This window comes from Myotis brandtii, unplaced genomic scaffold, assembly GCF_000412655.1.
Source record: "Myotis brandtii unplaced genomic scaffold, ASM41265v1 scaffold794, whole genome shotgun sequence".
NCBI lineage: Eukaryota > Metazoa > Chordata > Mammalia > Chiroptera > Vespertilionidae > Myotis > Myotis brandtii.
In genome coordinates this window covers 1,194,007-1,220,437 of record NW_005371198.1, presented here as the reverse complement: position 1 = coordinate 1,220,437, position 26,431 = coordinate 1,194,007, and the positions used below count along the sequence as shown (strand labels likewise).

The 26,431-nt window shown below is 35.8% G+C and overlaps 1 protein-coding gene across 1 annotated transcript in view; it reads right to left on the bottom strand.

Moving 5' to 3' along the window:
• The window catches only part of EDIL3 (EGF-like repeats and discoidin I-like domains 3), a 404,766-nt gene that overhangs the window by 226,017 nt on the left and 152,318 nt on the right, over positions 1 to 26,431 (bottom strand). The window contains exon 3 of the mRNA XM_014531211.1: positions 23,446 to 23,475. Within this exon, the coding sequence (XP_014386697.1) occupies positions 23,446 to 23,475 (30 nt within the window). The remainder of the gene's footprint in view (positions 1 to 23,445; positions 23,476 to 26,431) is intronic.

Sequence of the window (26,431 nt, the reverse complement as noted above, 5' to 3'; positions counted from 1 at the left end):
TAGCAGGAAAGTGAAATAATTGTAGCATTTAACATATTGCTTTGTATTACTAATGAACTGTTTAACACATATGTATTTTATTATCCTGAATAGACTTCAAGATCCCAAAACATGGAATTTCTGTTTTATATTACCTTTATAATTCACCCTGTTTTTATATACCTCCGAGTACACAATAAATACTTGCTGGGTGGATGGAAAATGATTATAACTTCATGAGCTGAATATACTGGCAATGTAGGTTAGGGAAGTGTTCTTCTTTACGTGACATTTTATCCCGAAAGGACATTGTAGTGGATCCTTTTACTTTATCTACAGACTCACTTTCACATATCTAAAGGAAAAGCCAAGTTGGAGAAACTACCAATACTTTTTGCTTCTAAAAGAAGGCTTATTTGGCCTAAGGAGTAACAAATTGTTCAGCAACCTCAATTCCTTTGGAATCTATGAGAAAAAAGAAAAAACAGAGAAAATAAAAGGGATAGTAAAATGAAAAAAATATATAAAATGTACCTGTTGAGAAAATATACATGTTTTCAGATTTACTTGAAGTCTTTGGGATGTTTCAGTTTTTTCCATGATTTGTGTCTCTGGTGCTATTCTCAATGGTGTACTGTCATTTTACTAACCTTAGAAGTCCTTTTGTTTAAGCATGTATCATAAAATGTTTCCTGTATGAACATTCTGACTAGAGATAAACAATATGTCAGTGAAAATAACAAAAAGCCATTTAGAAATAGTAACATCCCTTTTTATATAAAGTACTTGTCTGTATGCTTTTTAGTAGACAAGAAAATATAGTAGGTAGTTAAATATTTGAGAAATCACAAAATCCACTTAAAATGTGTTATACAATTTTTTATCACTGCAAACCCAATTAAAAATGTTGAGCTATTAAACACAATTCACTTCCTAACCCATGAGAGAAAGTATTTAATTCATGCAGCACAGATTTGCATTACTATAAAAACCTTTATTCCTACTTTTCCAGCATTATGCATTTCAATTTGTAAATTCCATGTTACATTAATCACATGAATATAGATGGGCAATTTTTAGTTATGAAGCTCTGTAATCAGTGTATTCCCTAGAAAGGAAATAGTGGTAAAATTGGTGGTGAATTTTATTAAAGATTGACTATAGTTCATAAAAAGACAAGGTTTCCTTCACAAAAGTCATTAAAACTTCAAGTTTTCCTCCACTTGAGGAAAATAATTTTAAAAATAAATATTATACTTTAAAAAGCACTATCTTAGAACTTTGACACTGTATTTAAAACTACATACACTATGGTCATACAGTCATTTAAAAAAAGTGGCAATAATCCAGGCTTGACTGCATTGTGATTTAATATTTATAATGTTACCATGATCCAAATAAAGTATGCTGATTAAAGTGATCGGATGTCACCATCCAGATGGACTAGAAAGCTGAGGTTCACATCTTCAGTACAAAATGCCTCAGGTTATTTCTGCCATTACCCTTTCTTATTTCCAATTAGATGAAATATTATAGTGCAGAAAAATTATATTCAGTAGAGAAGTCTTAAGTTCATAAATGAAAACTTTAAATAATTAATTAGAGAAGTTATTACCAACATGCTATTTAAATATAGGTTGACATTTAAGTATAGTAGATCATTCTTTGAGATCAGCTTATCAAATATAAAACATTTTCAGAGTAACCAATAATTTACCAGAAGTGACAGAATGTGTGGCTGCCACTTGGTCAATATAGCACAGCTTTTAGTGTGATTTTTTTCCCCTGCAAAAAGCCTTTTAAAATAAATTATGCTTCTAAGTGAAGTAGGTCACAAACAATAAAATAAAAAGATTTATGATTGGTTATTTAGTGCTAAAAATTCAGTTGTAAATGTTTAGACATTGTAATTTCCAAAGAAGCCTCTGAACAATGTCCTCACATCATTGTACAAGACACAGTGGTAATTTGATAGGAAGAATGTGCTGATTTCTGATGAAAGATTGTCAAACAGCTAACTCCTTTCTAATTTGGTTATTTAAGGATAACCATATTGTTCAAGATTAAATATCTTCTTGATATGGTTTACGCCCATAACTGTAGTAGGGATTTTATTACAATTGCTTTGATGCTTTTCTGGATAAAATAATTTGACAATACTTTATGCCATAGAACTTGAGGGCTCCAAATTTTCTTTGATATATGTGCTAGCGGGGAACCTGAAAATTTTACCGAGAATCTCAGCTCTTTCCTCAGGAGCTACCTTCGTCTACCTCTGGGTTGGAAAGTGCAGCCTTTGATTCAGACACTTGTGATCATCAGGCCTCTCAATTTTCCTACCTCTGTCTAGGCTGCCCCTTGGAGCATAAGCTTATGTATGCTTTCACCTTGCATCCGACTCATTAGGAAATGCTGTTATCTCTACCTCCAAAATGCTCAGTGGCTCTAGGCCAGGATACATGAATGAATACTCACAAAAATGATTTATTGTTATTAGGCTGCAAAACAATGAAATGATTGGGATCTTACATGGCCCCTACTGCTCAAGATTGCAAACCATACACTCGATCCCAATATTCCTATTTTTTCCTTACAGTGATATTTTTTCTCAATAGCATTTACCATCTTCTAATATAACAAATTTATTTGTTTGTTTATTTGTTTTATTTGCCAGCGAGATGCCCTGCTAGAATGTAAGCCCCATGAAGACATGGACCTTTGTTTTATTCACTGATATATCCCAAGTGCCTGGCAATAAAGTACTCACTTTGCTGACAGAATATAATTCTGAATTTAAATGGCTAACTTTTCCAAGGATTCTTCAGGCAATGAAACATTAAACTTAGCAAATACTGACCCAAAGCTGTATTTATCCGTGCACTATGTCAGAACAACAGTTACCCAAACACATAAGATAATTTTGATAAATACAGAAGTACTTTTATAGAATTATATTTTGCTGTTATCTTATTGACCTACATAAAAAGACTTTAGAAAAAAAACCACCCTGCTTTATTTACTATTAATAGTTATGTTTCCAGGACCCAAGAAGGGGTATCTTTGAAGTTGAGAACAAGGATAGTTTTGCTCATCATGAACAACGGGTCTAGTTTATTCTAATGCGTTTTTGAACTTATAACATTAGGCAGTCTTCAGAAACTCATTAAGCAGCTGCTATATGCCAGGCACCTGGTCCAGTGAACATACCAAAATACAATCAATGGTCTCAAGAATCTTACATGCCAATGAAGATTACAGACAAGTAAACAGAAAACTTCAACATAATGAAATAAGTGCTAATGCAAGGCAAGTGCAGAGGGTTCTGGGCGAATGTAGAACTAACTAATCCAATACTGGGAACTCAGTTATGATAGTCTAGAATAATACCATCCAAAGCTGAGGTCTCCAGGATAAACAGAAGTTGGCTAATACAGGAGGTCGGTTATCGGGTATCGCCTCCAGGCAGTGGAGAGTTATATGATGTACGAATACTCAAAGCATGGCTAATTTGTAGAGCTGAAACAAATGCAATATAATTTCAACCTGAAGTGCCAGACAAAAACTGATAGGAGAGAAAGAGAGATTAGCAGAGACTGATATGACAAGCCTCACAAGCCAGATTAGGGATTTAGACTTTATCCTGAAGGTAATGGGAAATTAATAGGAGTTCTAAGCAAAGAATGACTGGATGTGTAGGATTAGCTATTTGATGAAGTTACTGGAGGATGGTTTTTATTTCCAAAGTATATATCTGTCTCCTTAGTAGAAAGGATATCAGGAGGCAGTGTGATAGGAAAGGAAGCAGGAGCATTTTAAGTAGCATTGGCGGGTATAGGAGCTATCTGAGTAGGCAATTAGTGGATTTCTAGGTAGTGTTGATGTTTGGCTGGGGTTGAAGACAAGGAAATTGTAATGGTCCCAATGTCTGTGTAGTGTGTTATTTCTTCTGCTGTGCTTAGCAGAAAAGGATGATGATGCTATTAATCCAAAGTTGGGTGTTTTCTATATGTATAAAGCTCAGACACAGTGAGCCAAAGAAAATGACAATGTGTGCAAGAGAGTGGTTTTGATTATGGACCTTGTGGTCTTGGCTTAGTAAAAGGCTTCAAGGAGCTGAAAGAGAAAGGAATTGAAGGGCTGAGATGAAAGAGCAGGTGTAGTTTAAGAAACTAAATGAGTTCTAGATCTGAAAAAAGGTGGTACTATAGTGCGGTCACATACTAAATGCATATATGCAATTTGGATATCCTATATAATAAAGAGGTAATATGCAAATTGACCCTCACACACTCACAAGGTGGCTGCCTACAACCAGGCTGGCGGGGTTGGGGGGGCAGTTGGGGGCAACCAGGCTGGCGGGGGGGCAGTAAGAGGTGACCAGGCCAGCGGGGGGCAGTTAGGGGTGATCAGGCCGGTGGGGGGGCAGTTAGGAGCAACCAGTCTGGAAAGTAGGGGGCAGTTAGGGGCAACCAGGCTGGCAAGGGGGGCAGTTAGGGGCGATCAGACCGGCATGCAGGTGAGCAATTAGGAACCAGCGGTCCAGGATTGTGAGAGGGATGTCCAACTGCTGGTTTAGGCCCAATCCCGGGGATCGGACATCCCCCGAGGGGTTTCAGATTGGATAGGGTGCAGGTTGGGCTGAGCGGGACCCCCCGCCCCATGCACAAATTTCATGCATCGGGCCTCTAGTATATTTATAAAATGTTAGTGAAGTGTTAATGATCATCAACATATAGAGCCATTTTTATTGACATGTACAGAATGAATAAAGGAGTATTAGCAAGAAAGTAACATTCTATGCAAGCCTACGTCATTCAAGGTTATTGATGTCTTGTTTGCTCACCACTTAAAATCATCCACAGTAAGTACTGTCCTTTTAGAGATATTGTGTTAAGACAAAGGAGTTGTTTGGGAAGATGATGAGCATATCATGAAATTCGTGGGTCATGGAATGGGGTCCCTTCCTTTTCAAGAGAAAGGTGAGCAGCAAAAATGTTGAGCTGACCAGACAAGCAGAGCTGAATGAGAACACGGACTAGTGAAGAGCACTAGCCAGACAAGATTCCAGTTCAGTAGTCACAGGAGATATTACAGTTTCCAGGAAGGAATGAGATTGCTGGGCTGTAAGATTTCCAGAATAATTAATTCCCAGCAGTGTCCTGCTTGATGGAGAGACTCAGATCTCTGTCTAAAGAGCAATTGCAACAAGAGTTAATTTTGTTTCTGAGGAAGTCTTTGTTCAGGTGGACAGTGCTGAGATGGTCCAGCGTCTTTTATAAACAGCCGCAGCCCTAAAGATAGATATTATGCAGGCCTAAGCTATAAGTGTGCAAACACTTTAAACACAGACTTCACCCAGATTTCATCTCAATCTGACTACTTTATTATTTTTCCTTTGTCCTGTTTTCCTTTTCCAGTCACATGCAATCAGAAGAACAACCACCCTTCCTCATCCTTTCTAACAATTTTTGGAAAGAGATGAAAAATCCTTATATTGCATATAATGAAAGTTCAAACATCAGTGAATTAAACGTATTAGGCCCCAAAATGTGATCATATAGCCTAAAGTGAGAACTGCTTAGCGAGGTGGCTTTTTTGTTTGTTTGTTTGCCTGGCAAGGTTTTCTAATGAACTTGATCTCTTACACTTGGATAAATGTCTGCCATCTCCTGAAAGCATGAGATTTGCAATGGGAGAATTAAACAAAGGGTTAGATTTCAGAGCAAGAAAGAAAATGACAGTGACTGAGATAGAGGAGCAAGTCTTGGAATGAGTGTACCAATGGAGAGAAAATAATGTAAAAGGTTCAACTTTCTGTTTTTTCCCCTTAATTTGAAGAACAGTCCTATGAAGCATCAAGTTTATTTTTTTATTTGTTGTGTCATTTTTACTTCTTCTTGGCAGCCTCAAATCTCTAGTAAAATCTTTGCAATAGGAAGCTATTGTGTCATTGGGATTGAGGTACTTTAGCTGCGAGCAGTAAAAGGAAATACAAGCATCCTCCTAGCACACCTCAGCTCAGCTGAGAGTTCCATTAGCTGGAACATGTGGAGGAGCCCTGGAAATTTATCCTCTGACCAACTACAAAATGAACAGGGGCTGATAGCCAAGCTGAGAGCAACTAAAGCACATGGTGTTGTCATGACAGAAAAACAAGCCCTTTCTAAATCTATGCAGTATACGAAGGGAGAGAAAATAATGTACAAGGTTCAACTTTCTGTTGTTTTTTCCTCTTAATGTGAAGAACAGTCCTGTTAAACATCAAGTTTATTTTTTATCCATTGTATTATTTTTACTGGGGGATTTCTAATAGAATATTGGTACAATCCTCTCAGAAGCCTGAAAGATTAGGGAAAACCAGGTGATTGCAATCAGGATTACATTCAGGGATTAATTTTCTTGAATGCATTTATTTAGAATATGAATTATAAATGTTGTATGATTTGTATCTGAGGTTAAAGATGTGTCTGTAAAATCACCCTTAAAAAAAGGCAGAGTATTAATTAATCATTCCATCTAGTGAGCTCAAATTTTCTCAGGGATTAATCATGATTATAAAGATCTTGATTATAAAGTAAAGATGCTTATTTGTTTTCAAAAAACCAAACTGGACATAGAAATGCACTAATATTTTAGTAAGCAAAAAATAAGGCATGCATTCTCCCCAGTTGTTAAAAATGTCATTTCAAAACAAGAATCATAGCTATATTATCTTATATATGTAAATATTTGATGAGATTTCAGATTTAGAATATTTTATTGAGATATCCAAATTATTAAACTTGCTACACAACTTTTGTGATATATTATACTTGTCTTAACTAAACCAGTGATTAGTCATATAATTATTGTAACAGAACTCAAGCTGATTTTCAAAGAGACAAAAATAAAATTCTTAAGTCCAAATTAGGCCAATGTAGCAGACAGGCATTCCTATTTATTTACACGTTGATAGTAAGAAAACTACTTCTTTTGAAAGTATTGGGATAATGGGAAAGAAACTGAAAATACTTTGTTATATGGAGAAAGACAGTGACAAATCTTTCAGTTTCCATGACTTCCACTAAAATTATTCTTCACAGGAAAACCTAAGATTATTTATCAAGCATAAGGCACTCAGACATTAAGTGAGGTAAAGTTGGATGTTTTATAACATTTAAAAATATATACATATCTGTTTGACTCAGTTGGTTGGAGCATCATCCCATGCACCAAAAGGTTGAAAGCTCAATTCGGGTCAGGACACATGCCTAGGTTTCGGGTTTGATTCCCATCAGGGTGCTTGGGGAGGCAATGGATCAATATTTTCCTCTGACATCGATGTCTCTCTCTCTCTCTCTCTCTCTCTCTCTCTCCCTTCCTTCCTCTCTCTCTAAAAATCAATAAAAACATATCCTCAGGGGAAGGATAAAACATATATGCATGCATATATATATATATATATCCTATATAATAAGAGAGGAATAAGCTAATTATCCATTACGCCATAACATCACAACCAATCTACAAGTGGTAGAGAGCTACAGGAGGGTTGGGCAGCGAGCTACAAGCAGCAGAGAGCTACCCGCAGCAGTGGGCGGGTGGCCAGCTGAGGCAAGCAGCAGTGAGCTGCTCACGCACAGATTCATGTGCAGGGCTACTAGTCCTATATAATAAAAGCCTAATATGCTAAGTATCCGGTTGTCCAGTTGGCCGTTCAACCAATCAAAGCATAATATGCTAATGATATGCTAAGGCCACTCAACCGCTTGCTATAATGTGCACTGACCACCAGGGGGCAGGCAGTTGACCTGTCGACCAGTTGCTCTGATGTGCACTGACCACCACAGGGAAGACGCTCTGACCAGTAGGTGAGCTTGCTGCTGGGGTCCGGCGGATCAGGACTAAGTGAGACTGACCAGACATGCCCTGGAGCCCTCCCACAGTTCCTCCCTGGCTGGCCAACATCCTGCATCCCTCCCCAGCCCCAATTGTGCACTGGTGGGGTCCCTCAGCCTGGCCTGCACCCTCTTGCAATCTGGGACTCATGGGGTGGTGTTGGAGAGCCAGTTTCTGCCCGATCCCGCAGGCCAGGCCAAGGAACCCCACTGGTTCATGAATTCATTCACTGGGCCTCTAGTATATATGTATATATGTATATATGTATATATGTATATATGTATATATGTATATATGTATATATGTATATATGTATATATGTATATATGTATATATGTATATATGTATATATGTATATATGTATATATGTATATATGTATATTTGTTTGGGTAATGAAGAAAGTTAATTGCTTGTATCTTAAATCTCAAAGAAATAATCTGGAATATGAACACTAATTCCCAAATATATACCACTTGAGTCTTGTGTAGAAATCAGCTAAACAATTGGTTTATAATCAATTTCTCTCCTTTTATCAGGGGTAAGATCCAAGGGAAAGAAAGGAAGGTAGATGTTTCCGTGCTTTGTAAACATACTGGTAACTAAATCTGCTAGAAAATATTTGCTTAGGAGGAGAAACCTTATCTATGAATATTTTTAGCAGGATGTCTCTAGTTTATGATTGTTTTTGCTAAACAAATCTACAATCTGTGAATTTATAAGGTGTAGCTCTATGGCAAATGTTGTATAAGCCACACAACTACATAAAGATAAAGTTATCTGAATGTTTCCCCTACACGTGGTAATCCATGTACCATACTTAGAAACCTCATCTCTTTTTCTGGGTTAGAGAGCGTGTATCCAATGCAGGAAAGAAAGACCTGAGGAGCTATTCTCAATATCCTAAAACTCACCTTGTTTCACTTGACTACTTGTATTCTTGAAATCATTAATAAGCTTTGTATTGGATAAGATATCTGATTTGTGTAAGGCTGATTGGACAATCAGTCTTTAAATTAGCTTAACCTTACTTAGTCAGCCTTTTTAAAATGTTGTATAGACTAAAAATAAAATGCCTGAAATAGTCCTAACTCCCACAAGTTGAAGAATGGTTACGGTACCTTTAACATAGCTATGAAGTAGACTAGGATATTGCCAATTAAATTAAAAATATGAAAGCAATTTAGTTTATGCAAAAATCTTCAAGGAATTCTATTAAATGCAAAATGAAAGTGCACAGTTCATGCTACAATTTTGTAAAATGTGGTGTACAAACAATGACAGGCACTAAACAAGTAAATGAAATTTTTTAATAATAGAATTATGATGGAGAGATTTTATTGTAAAGAGTCTGAGAAGAGGATGTCAATGTAGGCAAGAAAACCGGTGTGGAAGTCCTTATAATTGTCAAAATAGAGTCATTACGATTTCACAAATATTCCAGTTCTCCTCACAGACACATGGCAGGATTGTACTTCTCTATTTTTTTTTCAAGTTATTATTGGTCATGTGAATTTCTCTGGCCAATAGCATAACAAGTGATATGTGTCACTTCTGATACATGTTTTAAGATTTAATGAGTGATTTACCATGTTTGTTTCATGCTGCCTTGGTGACTATAGAAGCAACTGTTGAAATATAGACTTTGTTAGCTGGGTCCCTAAGTGTCTACAATGAGAAGAGATCCCCTGTTCACCTCTGCAGTGCATTAAGTCACTGAGATTTTGATGTGGCTTGTTCCTCAGGCATAACCAAGTTCATCTTGACTAACTGAGCAAGGAAAGGATAATGGGAGTCCAATGCCTTCATGGAGTAACATCTTTTAAACTATAACGAGCTAAGAAAAGTTTGTGCAAACGCAAAACTTTTTTACTACTACAGAATGCCATTTGAGCACACACAGTAGGAATGGGCTTAACAATATTTCAGAGTAAGAAGCAAATGATTATAGAAGGTAATGCTGAAGAAGAGAATGGAATTAAAGGTGACTTGGGTGTCTTATGCCTGACAGGGAAATGGGCAATGCCACCGAGAGTGAGATTACATAAGGGCAGAGGGAAAGAAAGTTTAGAATATTGCTTTTTATACACAGGCCATTAAATGTGTGTAGCTGATGCCAGGAAATGGGAATCTGAAATTCAGGAGAGAGGCCAGGACTAGAGAGAAGAGGGAGAAGAGAAATCAGCCTCACGTACACTCTAAACTGGGTCTTTTACATATAACCTCTGAATAATAATTACAATGTCACCATTTCATCCAGAGAACTGAATCACAAAGAGGTGTAGTTATCCAAATTTGGGAGTACAGGCCATAAAGGAACTAGAAGAAGGCGGGGAGATTATAGAAGGGAGGGTCAAGGAGATAATAAAACTTACTAATATACAAAGGAAAGGCAAAGGAAGCAGAACACTAAATAGGAAGAGAGACATTTTTAAAGCTAATTGAGAACAGTCTCACTGAGGTCACGGGGGAAATGTCAAGAAGTAATGGATCTGCAGAGAACACTAACTAGATTCATCATCCTCAAACTACAGAATTTTGCCTCTGGTTAACTTGTGAGACGCAAACTGTGAAAAACACTCAGCTTTTAATATATTAATATTCTGAAGAACATTAAGCTGAACAAATCTCAAGGATGGGGTGTTTTATGAGCATCGCATCTCATGTTTGCCTGAATTAGAATCTAGGGGATTAAATAAATGCTACTACTAGGAATATTTTTTATTTCTTCAGATAAAAATGTCTAGCAAAGATGACCCAGCAGATGTTGAGTGAAGCCCTTAACAGGCCTATATCACATAGGTAAATTAATTTCACAAACTGCTCTCAAAAGAAATTTGAATCTCCGTGCTGATTTTGATGTGCCAATAGCACATGTTTCTGGGGGGTTATGATACTTAATGAGATGCATGTGAACCTCTGAATGGGATATATATTCAGAGTGATCTTCAGGGAAATCCTAAATTAGAATGTACTCTAAAAATTTAATTGATGGGTCACATAGGTGAGGAACGATTATAAAAGCTATAACATAATGGAAGTTTTCCCCTCACAAGCGTCAGGTAAGAACTGTAGGTCAAGGGCTCATCACATTTCTAGACTTATAGCAAGGCAATACTCATTAAAAATGTCAAAATTTCTCTAAGGAAAAAAGATACTCTTTATATATAATTAAGGAGAAAATACTTGAATTTCTTATATTAACTATTTCCCAAAAAAGGCAGGATTTGGAGTAATGAAAGTACATATCTGTAGATATATTTTTTAAATTTAGATTGTTATATGCTCTTGCCAATTCCTGAGATATAATCAATGAGTCTTGGAAATATTGGATTCTATCATTAGAAAACAGCTTTGATTTGCCTGTTTTTTTCTTTCCACAGAGATTTCTACCTTTGTTGCTTTGTACTTGTGTTCTAAAGACTAGTGAAAGTAAAACATCAAGTACAGTTTTACCTTATAGAAGAATGCTTGAAGGCAGCTTTATTGTACAAATAGGGATTAAACCTAATCATTGAGATCACAAAATTTATTTAAAATACTTCATGATTAGTTATTAGTTGTCCAAGCAAAACCTACATTTTTACATAGCCCTTTTAGTCAAATTCACTTTCAGATACTTCTGGGAGTAATGCCTGCTGCATGTATGTCCCTTAAAACTAACAATTCAGAACATGATCATTTTTAAAATTAAAACATTTTGAACATTGTCTATCTTAATTATTTCCTTTATTTTCACCAAAATGTAAGTAAAATGAAACTCAATTTTTCCAATCAAGATAACATTTTATAACCAAGCTCCATGTTTTCAATGTTTGGCCATTCTTTAATTAAATTCTGCCCTTTCCTTCAATTCTGTTTTAAAATTTGCATGTCTATTAAACACCTACTTTAATTCATTATCTAATTATTTCCGTCTCTTGTAGGTCTACATGTAACTTGTCCTTCCCTTCTTGCTTACTTCAATTCTAATTAACTTGGAAATTCAGCAGGCCCCTTATTATTACACTCTTCTGTTCTTCTTTGAAATAACATATTAGTGATCTCAAAATAGCTCTTCAAATTCTCTCTTTTATTTTTTTAAAATATTTTTATTGATTTCAGAGAGGAAGGGAGAGGGAGAGAGAAACATCAATGATGAGAATCATTGATTGGCTGCCTACTGTTCGCCCCCTCCTGGGGATCAAGCCCTCAACCAGGGCATGTGCCCTTGGCCGCAATTGAATCCTGGACCCTTCAGTCCACAGGCTGATGCTCTATCCATTGGACCAAACTTGCTAGGGCGTCTCTTTTCTATTGTGATAATTTATAAGAATAAACTAATTGATCCAAGGCCAACTATCAAAAAATGGCTGCATGACCTAAAAGAGAAATGTTAATTCTATGTAATTTATTTTTTTTAAGATTTTTCATTGATTTTTAGAGAGAAGAAGGAAGAGGGAGAGAGAAACATCAATGTGAGAGTGAAACATCGATTGGCTGCCTCCTGCAGAGCCCCCATACCTGGGATTGAGCTTGCAACGCAGGCATGTGCCCTGACCAAGAATCGAACCCATAAACTTTTGGTGTGTGGGGCGATGCCCAGCCAACTGAGCCACATGGGCCACGGCAATTTTGTATAATTTTTAATGTAATGTGTCCTATAAGTAGCCTTGATAATTAAAATAGTAACTTTCTACACAGTCATGTATATATGTTTGTACCTATCTGTGTGCCACTTTTTTTCCAGTACGATCTTTAGATAGCTCCAAAGTATGTGAAATAAACAAGAAACATTCAAATAGACTACAAAATAAGGATGGGCAGTAATCTGACAAGGAGCAAGAGAAACAATAAAGTTAGCTGTGTCATTGCAAAAGGCTGCATTTCTTTCACAAAGGAAATATGAAGTGTGAAATGGCCATAACACTTAAAATGTTATAAAGAAGCTGTGTCCACATGAAGAACCTGAAGAGCTTGACTTTTTAATGACAGATGGTGAACAGTAAGGTTATTTTCAACTTCTATCAATCATGGAGTAGAGAAGTTGGCAGTGCTATAACGCTCAAGACAATAAATACATTTATTGAGTACCCAGCTCACTGGTAAATAAAGTGGAAGAAATTCCATTAAAATGCTTCTTGACACATTTTTCACAGCAACCTACTGGTATTTTCTGCTCTATCTCTCAAGTTACTCAACATGATTATTTCCCAGGGGTTCTTTCCGCATCACAGTGAGACACTTGCCTTCTGTTACCCGAACCTAGAAAGAGCTCATAGACTGGTGTCTAACCACATTCTCATTCACTGTTTATTGCCATCCCCTTCAAAGAACATTTTCCAGGTACAAGAAATGGATGTAGCAAAGAGATGTATATGTCAAAATGATCAGAAAAGTAAAATTTCAAATAGGAATAGGTTAAACGTTTCTGTATTCATTATATTAAGGTGAAGCCTTAACTCCCAAGTTGCTAAAACAAACTTGGATAAAAGACTGTTGTCTTTACCATAGTTAATATTTGTGTTTTATTCAAAACAGGTAACTCATATTCAGCTAATTTTTTTCTGCCTACAAATGATAAAATTGAAATGGAGATAAGGGGATGCAATAGAAGGATCATCACTGTCAAGAGTGAGCCCCAGTCCAGGAGGAGAAACAATTCCAGTGCACATCCAGCACATAATAAAGGAGCACAAATCCCTTAAAAGATAGAAAATGTGGGCTCTCCAACCTCTATTCTATCCCTCTTTCATACTAGACATGATCTATTTGAAAGGCAGTAGGAAACATCCTGTGACCTCACAGAAAATGGACCCCTTCCCCAATCCTGCTGATCTCAATTACCTGCCACAGAGAACATGCCTAACAGATACACAAGTTGGTATTTGGGAAAAGAGAAATAAATGTGAGTTACAGCAGATGAGAGATGTAAGACTTGAGATGAGTGTGAAAAGATGGATAGATGTTAGAGATATAAAGGGAAGGGAATTCCGCCCCCAGACAGACAAATGTGAATTAAAGCTTGGAGTAAGAATGAGCACAGCATGTATGACTTGGAATAGAGGAGACTGTTCTGCCTTCTAGGGAGAAGAAATACGGGTGTGATGGATCATAAAACCCGGCACAGGTTTCATGGAGTGAAATGAAAGAATGCCTTCAGGGACTAGCTTATTGGTTTCTTCATTTCCAGAATAAGGAAAAAATTAGTGTGAGTCAATAGTTTTACCTCTCAACTTTCTACCACCCACCCAAGTATGAAGGAGCACAGCCAATCACAGCCAAAACAATCACAGCCAAAAACTTAAGTTACTTAAAAATATGCTAATATCCCACTCCTCTAGCTTTGTAAATTCTCAGAAATCTTCACAAAGTTGGACAACTTGCTTGAGCACTCTGTTCTAAAGAATATTAGTGAGAACTCAAGATGAATCAGAATTCCCAATGGTTTTTTTCAGGATCTTACAAATAAAACGTACTGTAAAACTTAATGGCAAAAGTGTAAAATGTTAAATTTCTAGGGGGAAAATCCCTATGTATTCAACTTAAAATTTATTGTTTTAGCTTTGGTTATCGCTGCTTAGTACTTGCAACAATTCTCAACACATTTAAACACTAAGTTACGGATGCAACTGTTTCAGGGCCTCAGTCTCTGATGGGTACCATCATGTCCTTTGATGAACATCTAAAGCCTCAGCACAAACTACTGGCTGCTATGTACAGTGGCTTTTATTCTTTGTTTTTATTTTTGAGAATGGTGTTATTCATTCTTTTTTAAAACAATCAGCAATTCTGTAACATATTATTTAAATTGGATGAGAAATACATACTGAATATTTTCTCATTTAGATTTATGTCTAGAGAAGCAAAAAATTAGCTGAATTGATATGAAACATGTCTTTTAAATCTTGGTGAAGTCTAGCAGTTGAAAATCTGCTTTGGGTAACATCTTAAAAAATGTATTCCAAAAATACTATACTCGGGTACATTTTATTTTATTTTAAAACTAGAGGCCCGATGCACAAAATTCATGCAAGGGCCCTGGCTCCAGCCCCCACCCTCAGCCCGGGGCCTCTCCCGCCGCCCCCGACTGCTGTGGCTTTGTCCGGAAGGAAGGACGTCTGGAATGATGTCCAGTCTAATTAGCATATTATGCTTTTATTATTATAGATGCATTACTCCAAGACTTAAACAATATACTATCCATGCAACTTTAAAATAACATTATTTGGAAAATGCCTATGAGCTTAATGAGATATGCATCGATACTGCAATAAGGAGGAAGATATTGTACAAAAATAAAAAAACAGGTCCTTTCATTTCCTACCTTCTCCTCTTACATTGCTCTCAGGAAGCCCAGTGGCCCTGCTGCCTGCCCGGCCCCTGTGTGCAGAGTGCTGCACTCTGTGGGCCTCCCTGCCCGGAGTCAGCCTCCTCCTCACCATGCCCTGCACTACACTGTGATTGAAGCTTCTTAAAATCACTGCTGTGGTTTCCATCCAGTAATTACTAACAACGGCTAAATTAATGACATTGTTATGACACCACATGAAAAGAATCACCAAGCAAAACATGTTTTACTTTACTGCAACAAAAACAGAAAAACAATAATCAATGCTATAGCCTTTTTCTCTGCTGAGGGATTTAAGTAATTTCAAAGCAGCACTATGACTCTCATGAAATTATTAATATAATCCTATTTATTCATTTATTAAATTAGAAAATATATCTCTCATCACCCCTCTCTTTATATAACCTAATAAGAAATACTGTGTATGTTCTTGTGTTGGCAAGGGTTTAAAATCAGCATAGATTCAGTGTGGCTTAATTTACTTATTAATTCAATCATACAACAAATATTTATTAAGTATGTCCTATGGACCAAATGCTTGTTCTACACCTTGGAGATTCAATACTGAATAAAATAAGACCAAACAAACAAACAAAAAACCCAGCCCTCAGGGAGTTTATATTTAACCTGGACAGACAATAAACAAACTGTGTATGTAGAGTGCACAGCCAGTGCTGACATTAAAAAATAAAGCAAAGCAGGGGACCATGGCCAGGTGGAGAAGGCGTGACCTTTTTAGAAATAAAGAGAAGGTTTTTCTAAGAAGGCATCTCTGGGTCAAAACACAGGGATGTGATGAAGTAGCCATGCAGAAACCTGCGAGAAGCCCTCAGACAACAGGTCTGTGAGTGCAAAGCCCAGCCTAAGACAGGAGTGTGCCCAGGGTCTGTGTTGTGTTTGCTTTGAAGAAAAGGAAGGATGGAGCGGCAATAGTAAGAAATCCAGCCAGGGAGGTAAGGGAGAAGGGTGAAAATTATATCTCGTTTCAATCCTAAATCGACTTGTGGGTTAGATGAGAGCTACTGGAGGGCTTGGGGCAGAACAGTGATAAGATGGCAGGGCCTTGTAGGAGAATCACCCCAACCTCTCTGCTGAGAAGGGTCTGCGGAGGGGCCTGCGTTACAGCAGCAGCACTAGCTGAGAGGCCACTGCACAGTAAGCCAAGTGTGGGAAGATGGAGCCTTGGACTAGGGTGTTGGTAGAGATGATGGAAAGAAGAGATTGAATTTTAAGTTTATTTTAAAGAGGTTAAAAGATCTGGTGAGGATGCGATGTAGGGGGTGTCATCAAAGTTGACCTGAAGGTTTTAGTTGGAGCAGCTGAGATGGAGAAGCCCATAAGAGCAGCTGGACTGCAGCAGAGTATTTTTTAAAAATGCAAATTTTCAATATGGATGAAGGCAGCAGGGGGGATTTTCACTTTCTATTTTATCTTTTCAAAAATGTCTGCATGGTCCATAAATTACAATAGTAATCAGATTGTCATTTAAAATAATAGGTAAAATTTTGCATGTTTTTATGTACAGCTTTCTAATACATGCGTAACAAAATGCTTGAATAACTCTGTAAGTTTTATAATGAAAAGAAATATATTCTATTTAAAACCCCTTTTAAGTGAAGAAAAAGACAGACTTTGCTGCAGTAGAAAAGCACAAGGATTCCCCAGAGAAATCTGAATTTGGATCCTGCTTCTGCTACTTTTTATTATGTGTTACATTTGGGCATATTTATTCATATTTTAAAATTTAGTGTTCTCTTTAAATATTTAAAGAGATAAATATTAATATATATATTTAGTTGTACTGCTTTATTTATTGTGAAGTTAAATAAAATGCAGTACATAGAACACTCAGTATATTGCCTAATAATCATAATCAAAATCACAATAATAATATGACAAAACACATTCATGAAAATGAAAATAAAAACAATAATTTATCTCTGTGTATAAAGGATAGGCATCATGTGATAAGAACTTTACATGTATCATCATGTTAGATCTTTACAGAAAACTCTAAGGTAGGCATATTATTATCCCATTTTACAAATAAAGAAAACTTTAAAAGAAAAAAAAAACTTCACAGGTAGAAGATAGTTATTTATCTGAAAATAAAAGCACCTGAAGGCATAGATTCAAGGCTGCAAGTCCATGGAGTTTTAACCTACAGAAAGTTTAATGCCTTCCCTGAACCAACAAATCCCTGGAATATTAAATTAATATTTCTCAGTGCTCTATTTGTATTAGACTTTGAGTTGAAACTTGGGACAGCAAAAAATTGACCCATATAATTGGACATGGCATTAAAGATGAATTCCATCAATTCAGGGAGGACTAGAAATTAAAGAACCTGGAAGCCAAAGTGCCTACAGAGAGTGGAGCAGCAATTTATTAAACATCGCACATTATTCTTGTTCTGTTTTTTTTTTTTTTCTGAAATAGACTTGTTGAAAAGCAAAACAGTTTGTGTTTACATAATTTTTACTTATTCTCCATGATGGCTAGATATAAAAGTTTTTAAATTTGATATTTAAATGTAAAAATTATATTTATCAATAATAGCTAGACTATGAGTCCAGTTGCTTGGTCAAATACCACTCTAGAAGTTGCTGTGAAGGTATTTTATAGATGTGATTAACATCTATATTCAGTTGACTTTAATTATTTGTTTTAATTTATCTTTCTTATTGAAAAGTATTAGAGATGTCCCCCTTTTCCCCATTGACCCCTTCTTGCCCTCACCTGCCCCCCACACCAAGCCTTTATCACATTATTGTCTGTGTCCATGGGTTATGCATATATGAATACAAGTTCTTTGGTTAATAAAGCAGATTACCAGTAACATGAGTGGGCTTCATCTAATCAGTTGAAGGCCTTAAGAGCAAAACTGAGGTTTCCTTGAGAAGAAGACTATAACATACAGATCCTGCCAGAGTTTCCAGCTGCCTGCCCTGCCCTACAGAGTTTGGACTTGCCAGCCCCAAAAATCATGTGAGCCAAATCCTAAATACAAATCTCTCCATTTAATATATTTGTGGATGTACGTGCACCCTTTTTGTTCTGCTTCTCCCTGACTGATACATGTTCTGTTTATGTACTTTAGTATTACTAAGATGTGCACCAAGTTTATTTCTTCATAGACTTTCAAGATCTCATAAGAATTTTTATAAAATAATATAAAAAACATAAACTGTAGGAGAAAAGCTAAGGAGTTACTAAAAAGTGACAAAGGGGTATTGTAATGGTTATGTTTTGTTGGCTTTACTAATCATCCACCTAGTATGAATTGCAAGCTTTCCTTTCCTATGGCATACCCTGCCCCTCATCCACGTGGCTTCTGATTTTAAGAGAGAGCTAAAATCAACCTCATGATCTGGTACAGGGGAATGTCTTAACTGGCTGGGTGTTTCAAGGGTGGCAGATGGGATCTGAGCCTGTCCAATTAGAATGGATTTCAGGACACTTGCTTTGAAGGCAGGGGAACAAATACCATTTCTTTGTCCTCACTGGACACGAATAAAGATGCATACAGCCACAGCAGCTGTTGGCAGATATATCACCACCACAAGGAAAACCAGTTTGAAGATGAAGATAAATTTTACACTACAGTAGACAAAGCAGAAAAATCGGGGGAAAGAAAAAAATCACACAGATTTTTAGTGACATCAATGAGCTCTTCATTCTAAATTTTGTGAGTCAATAACATCTCTTATTACTTAAGCAACATTAAATTGGTGCTTCAGTTACAACTAAAATAATTATGTCACTATACATAAATATTTTTAAACATGTGCATTGCTAGATATTTACAAACATTACTGAATAAATGATAGCTTCAAGCTTGATTATGAGGGATTTTAGTTATTTTACATATTTCTTAAGAATAAGATCTTAAGACTTTTAACTATTTCAAGTCCAGTTTTATACTTTTGGGTAAAAATGATAGATTATAAATATATATCTATATTCATACGTATGTAAGTAAAGATATTACTTTTCCCTCTTTTATTACTTTAATTCTTAAACCTGTTTAAAGAGGAAATCTTTAATCTCTCAAATTCCTACTGTTATCAGAATTCTGTACTAGAGTGAAGTTTATCTTAGTGAACATATGAAAAAAAACTATCTACATATAACAGGGATTTAAAAAACTATTTTTCTCACAGTTCAAAATCACTATCACACACTTACCAATAAGGAAGTTTTGTTTCAAAAAAAAAGTAAACACTGTCCAACCTTGTGACTCAGGGGTTGAGCATTGACCTATGAGCCACGAGGTCATGTTTTGATTCCAGGTCAGGGCACATGCCCGGGTTGTGGGCTCGATCCCCAGTATGGGGTGTGCAAGAGGCAGTTAATCAATGATTCTCATCTTTGATGTTTCTACCCCTCTCTCCCTCTCCCTTTCTTCTTTGAAATCAATAAAAGTATATTTTTTAAAAAGGTAAGCACTATTTGGTCTTTTCATGAAACTGACCAAAACTAAATCTTAAGCAGCAAAGTTTTCTTCCCTATTGCACTGAGAATCTACAAATAATGATTTTGTTTTTCAAGAGATTGTAGAAATTGGTCTTTTACATATTAGGTTTTAATATTTAATTCTGTTTAGCATATATTTATGAACAAGAATATACTTGATAAAATAATTAGAAAAGTTAATCCAGGCACTAGAGGGGAAATATTCATTTCCGTATAAAATGGAGAAAATTTTTAACAAATGTAAAAAACAAGAATGCCAAGCTCTATTTCAGACCCCCAAGGAAATAAAGCGCTAAGATTAAAATGCAAAAGCAACTCTTATTCATTAGAGAATAATGTGGTAAGATATCATTCCTTTTCAAAATGCATGAACTATTGAATAATTGAGTATAGTCGGTCATGTAGAATTAAACTCCATACAAAAACAGGAAAAAGATCTGAAAGGAATCTGTAGCAAAGTGGAGAAAATCATAATATTCACTGTAAATACAAATGTTTTGTAGAACTAAAATTTAATATTTCCAAAGTTAGAGAAGAATATCTAATCTGTCCTGTGTTTAGCTGTATAGATATATAACACATTTGTGTTAAGCCATATATATGGCTTATTTAAACTATAAATATATAGATATAAAATTATTGTGATAAATATATATTTTTGCATAAAACTATACTTTCAAATCTTTACTACTGCTAGCCAATGTTACATTATATATGCAGATTATTAGTGTTCTTAGTTGTACTTCCTCAATGGCCAAACTGAGCATTTAAAAGATTAAACATGTCAAAAGATTTGGAAGAAACAAATGAGAATGTTGAATCTCTGGTCAAATCACTCTTTTCTTCATCTATGGTGGGCATCACAGATGTCAAAATGAGTCTACAATAAACTATTGTATCCAGGAAGTAACCTCTATCATCATTACCCAATAGTATCAGATGTTAATAGGCCACAAATACAATTTTACATTTAAGTAAATGATAACATTTATAAACATATGAAGAACACTATGACTTTTGTAGTTTACTATTTTTTAATTTAGCTGATTGCTAAAATGATTTTACCATTTATTATCATCTGAATATTTAATTTTTCTAATCATAATTTTTCCTCAGTATTAATAGCTAGTTTTATATAAGCCCAAACTCAGTCTCTTTGATATTAAAAAAAGACAATTAAAGCAATAAAAAATCTACCCATAGGCAAGAGAGACAGAAAATTAAATATTTGTTTTTAGGTAGTATGAACAAAAACACTAAGTTGTATTTTGACTAATTATTGCCACTGATTTCCATATAGCCACAAGCTTTCCACTGTCAGTTGTGACTGATTTTTATCTCATTCAATAATATTTTCCATTTTTGCCTTTGTTTTTTAAAATATATTGGGGTGACATTGGTTAATAAAATTATATAGGTTTCAAATGTACAATGCTATGATAACATAATCTGTATATTTCATTGTGTTTATCATCACCCAAAGTCAAATCTTCCTATTTTTTGCCTTTGTTTTAATTCAAAGTAATTTCGTCAATTTGATACTTAAGTCATATATCTAAAAAAGTAAAATAATAGCTAAAAAGATCAAATAAATTAACAGGAATGAGTAAATTTACATATCAATAAGCCTGATTTGATATACCTTTTAGTTAATAAATTAAGTTATATCTTTATTAGATCATTTGTAGCAGTCAAGTTTCTAACGTAAATGTCCTAATTTTCTAAATGACATAGACAAAAGTATTGGTATAATCAGTTTATGAAGCCTCTCACTATTATGAAACTTAAATAAATGATAATTGGATTTGTGCAACATGGGAGAAGCAGCCACTGACTTAACTTTATTAAAGAGTGTTATTTCATGAAATTTAACCTTAATGTGATTCACCTTTCAAAAGTTGTAAACTGATTTGATTTCAAAGTTACAAACTGAGCTGCTTTTCACACCAATAGATACACACACACACACACACACACACACACACACACACTCTTACTATTTGCAAATCTTTGGTTTTTGTAGACATATTTACTAGACAAAGTCTTATGAATTCAGTAGCACACTTCTGAAACTATAAGGAAATAACTGATGTTGCTATCTCATCAACAAATTCTGAAGAAAATTTCAAAAGGGAGTTTTGAAAAATTATTTGAGTAATAGCAACATAATTGGATTTCATTTATCACCTCTAAAGGTGATTCATTTGGAGGCACAGTATCTGTTATGGCAGCTTCAAAAAATATGAATCTCATTAGTTTGTAATTAGATATTAGGATGTAACCTAGTTTGAAGGAATTTCTTGTATAGTTCATAAATGTGTTTTTACACTCAATGAAATGAGATGCTTAAATACCTGAACATAATATTCAACTGAGATAAAAGAAGCTTCAGCTAGTTACAGGTGTTAGGTGAAACTGCCCTAGTAAATTAGTTGCTACAAAAAAATGTTCCTTTGGTTAATGCAACCCATCAGAACATTCAGAGCAGAACATTTCTCCATGAGGAGAAATGCACATGTGATGTATTATATACCTTCTCTACAACGCTACACAAAAAAGGCACTTGCTTTTGCAATGGCAATTTAGAGGTTCAAATGAGAAGAATAAAGCATGTTTGAAAAAAAAATAGCTCAAGACCGAATGAAGCATGAAAATATTCTAAACAGAATCATTGTTTTAATGATGTTGAAAATACCATGCCTTCTCTACCATTTTTATTCTTCATGATACTCAGTTCTCACTTCAGCCTGTGCTTACCAAATAGATGATTAGCTGGATAAGAAACATAGAGTCATGATGCCATACGTTATACAAAATTTTGTTTTTAAATAAAGTGAGTATTTAAGGCAACAACATAATTTTTATCCTTAAACTTAAATGAATATCATTTTCAATGCTGGTTATATATTTTATAATGCAGTATTCTATATAGAATGTCACAGTTTTGACAGTATATTTTATCATTTTACTTTATCCTATTTTATTATTTTTTCTGCATTTTATCATTTTAGTTTTTTTCTCCTCATTTTATTGTTTTAGACTTTTAAACATTATTTTTTACTGATTTCAGAGAGAAAGCGAGAGGGAGAGAAAGATAGAAACATCAATGATGAGAGAGACTCATAGATTGGCTGCCTCCTGCATTCCCCCCACTGGGGATTGTGCCCACAACCTGGGCATGTGCCCTGACGGGGGATCGAACCATGACCTCCTGGTTCATAGGTTGACATTCAACGACTGAGCAATACTGGTAGGGCTTATTGTTTTAGGCATTTTGTGGAATGTTTTAATTTCCTTTATTTTTTAATGTTGATGTGATATTTTGTGTTATTTTTTCCTCTGTTCTTTCCTATTTTTATTTATAACTCCAACATCATTTAGTCTGGAGTAGAAAGTCCAAGAAATTATAAGAGTAAATAAGTAAACCTATACCAGTTTTCTGGTTGAAACCTTACAGTGGTTCTCAACCTTCCTAATGCCGCGACCCTTTAATACGATCCCGTTAAAGTTACGTCTGCACAGAGTCCACATTAGACAAACTGTCCTGACGGTTCCTCATGTTGTTGTGACCCCCAACCATAAAATTATTTCCGTTGCTACTTCATAACTGTAATTTTGCTACTGAATCATAATGTAAATATCTGATATGCTATATGTGGTTTCCGATGGTCGCGACCCACAGGTTGAGAACCACTGCTTAGGACATGCACTTCAAAGGATTGTGTCTCCATTATTAATAGCATTAAGTTAAATAAGAATAATCTTTACAGAATAGTAACTTTACCTGCGGAAGTTGGCTCTTCCTCATCTGAGGCTACAGTGTCGGGGGGAGCAGAAGGAGAGAGAGAGAGACAGAAAAAGAGAGATTGAGATTTCATATTTCTAAACAATGACCACAAGTTCTTAACTTGAAATTCAGTGTATATATTAGAAATCTGTCATTAGATAATTAGGTAATGACAGATTAATGGGTATTTACATTAAATTAACAATTATATACTCATACTTCAAAATATGTATATATTGGAAAAGACCATTCTGATGTATAAATTTGATTTTTCTTTCCTTTTGCAAATAAGATTGACCTTATTTAGAGTGTAATTATTATAACTAATATTGTTTAAAATATGTTATACATATCATGAAAATACCCCCCTGTAAACCACTTTGTTGGAACTTTTTATTAGCAAAAAAGAATTAAGTTGTTCCATGAGATAGAAATTATAAATAAGATAAAAGTTATTAAACCTTAAGAGTGAGACAGAATCACTTTGGTCGTTGGTTAAGCAGAAATATTCTAGTTCTCCCCGGGGCCCCTGTCACACATATATACGCACCACACACACAACACACTCACGTCTACCACATATCTCAGGACTCAGTAGTAGTGATTCTTTGCTGAGGCCACAGGAACCTTTATTATAAACTTACCCCATGTGTTTTTGACACAAGAATTCGACAGCCCACTGCAGCAGATAAACATGGATATTATGATAGGAGAGGCCATAAGATGAAAATACAACTTTATGTTAAAGCTGTAGTTCTCAACTGTGAATCTGTATTAGAATGCCAACTCTGGGTCCCCTCTCAAGCCAGTTAAGTCAGAATCTCTGTCAGCAGCACCAAATTCTAGCCAGGATTGAGATATGACTAAGTAACATCAATACAAGGTAACATGAACTGTAACTCAAAGTGTGAATCATTCTGATTTCTGTTTTTAAAGGGAGCAGCAAGACTCCAGGGTAATGATCTATGGCTGGGTGTATGTGGGGGTGGAGCATGGTGGTTACAATAGTGAAAAAAGAGTTTATCTGAAGTAGCTTTACAATTTTTTCCTAGAATCCACCCCATCGCCTTTATCCTAATAGACACTCTGTGAGTAGGTATTTCAGCTCCGTGTGCAAGTGCAGCTTACCCCGAATATTACTCTTGAAATATGTGACACCAGCCAGCACTATTTCATTTGATTCATGAAGTTTTAAAATAAAAATTTACTCAGCTGAATTGCTTATAAAGGAGCTTTGTTCCCAGGTGATTCGTTAATCAAGGTAGCCCTGTGCAACCAGGGAGCAGTCTCCACTCTTTCCCGTTAAGGTTACGTCTGCACAGAGTCCACATTAGACAAACTCACTCTGTGTCCTGACAGTATTTTCCTCTCACGCTGCTTGGCTTGTCTCCTTGGCACGTAAACAAATGAAGAGAGCAAGCACAGTTGGCATGCATGGCGTGGAGAACATAAATATTTAAAAAGCTGTAAGCTTCTTTATCATGTCCAAAATATATCATAACATGTTCAGAGAGGAAAATTATTGGTAACTTCCAGGAATTCCTTTTTTAAGAAAAGACCATAGGAGTTTGTGGAAGTGCTGACTTAGATGGGTTGTTGTCAGTAAGAGGCTGGAGATTCAAAAGGGGGGGGGGGCACTTATGACTAATCACTTTATGTGTGGAACTCAATTTATAAAGCAACCAATGAGATGAAAATTACTCTTATTTGAAAGATGAAGATAATGATGTCAGAGTGACTGGGCAATTTGTCTAAGGTCAATTGCGTTTGAGCTCATGTCAGTGTGACTTTAAAACCAAGCTCTTTCCACTCTGCCTTAGTGTCTCAAAAAGTGCTGATTCCATATCCCCTGAGAAAAAGTGAAGAAGGCAGAAATGGTCATGAAACCAGGCTGACTAGAGCTCTGATAATGTTAGTCGAACGTATGCACATGGGTGAAAACACACACACACACACACACACACACACACAAAAATAAAACACCTGGATGTAGGGTCTGAGAGAGAAAACCCCTTGAAAAATAAAGCTCCCCCTGGGAAACTTCAATCCCCCTCCCATCCAGGGCTAGATATAGGAAGGTGAAATCGTGACTACGGAGTGAAATAAAATATCCTAAGTTTGTGATGCCTAAGGAAGATTACGCCTAAGTTTTATTCCTTAATCATTTATGGATATGCAGGGAATTTTAGGAAAGAATGAGCAAGCACTGAAGTAAACACAGTTTCAATTTTATAGGAGTCCTGGCAATTAGAAATGCCTTAAAACTAAAGCTCCTGGGGCAACTAGTATACTAACCTACACTTGAACCAGTAATACCTGAAAGCTTCCTTTTTACAAATTAACACATTAAAGTCAACAGGTATACAAGTCTGCATAAAACTGTATTCCTATGCATCATCCCTATGGTTTTGGTTCCTTGTAATATGCAGATGTCAGTAGCCAATATTTATGCTACTATAATACATGTGTGTGTGAGTGTGCACACACACACTCACAAAAGCACATAGAAGGGGTAACATTGGTATTAATTCACTGTTTCCATGATCTCTGACAAAGATGGCTTTGTACGCTAACTGAATTACTAACCAAAGTGTCATGAACTATTAACAGATGGCAGCTAGATCCCCACAAGTACATGTAAGCCTCAAAATGGACACAAGAAGCCTATTTGGTGATATTTAAGTGAAATAAGTATCACAGAAGGTAGAAAAGTCAGTTTCATATGCAAGTTCCTCTAATCCTGAAAACTGAAAATACATGCACCAAGCAGAATGAACATAAACTAACAAATGATTCCGTATGTTGGGGTCCAACCCCAGCAGGTCCAGGGGTTCCCAAAGGTGTGGACGGAGTCAGCGAAGAAGGAATGACACAGAGACAGTGTTCAGTTGATCAACAGCCTAGCCAGGTTCTCTAGCCAGGTTCTAGCCAGGTTCTCCAGCCAGGTTCGGTCTTTATTGTCCTGTTACATCTGTATTTATAC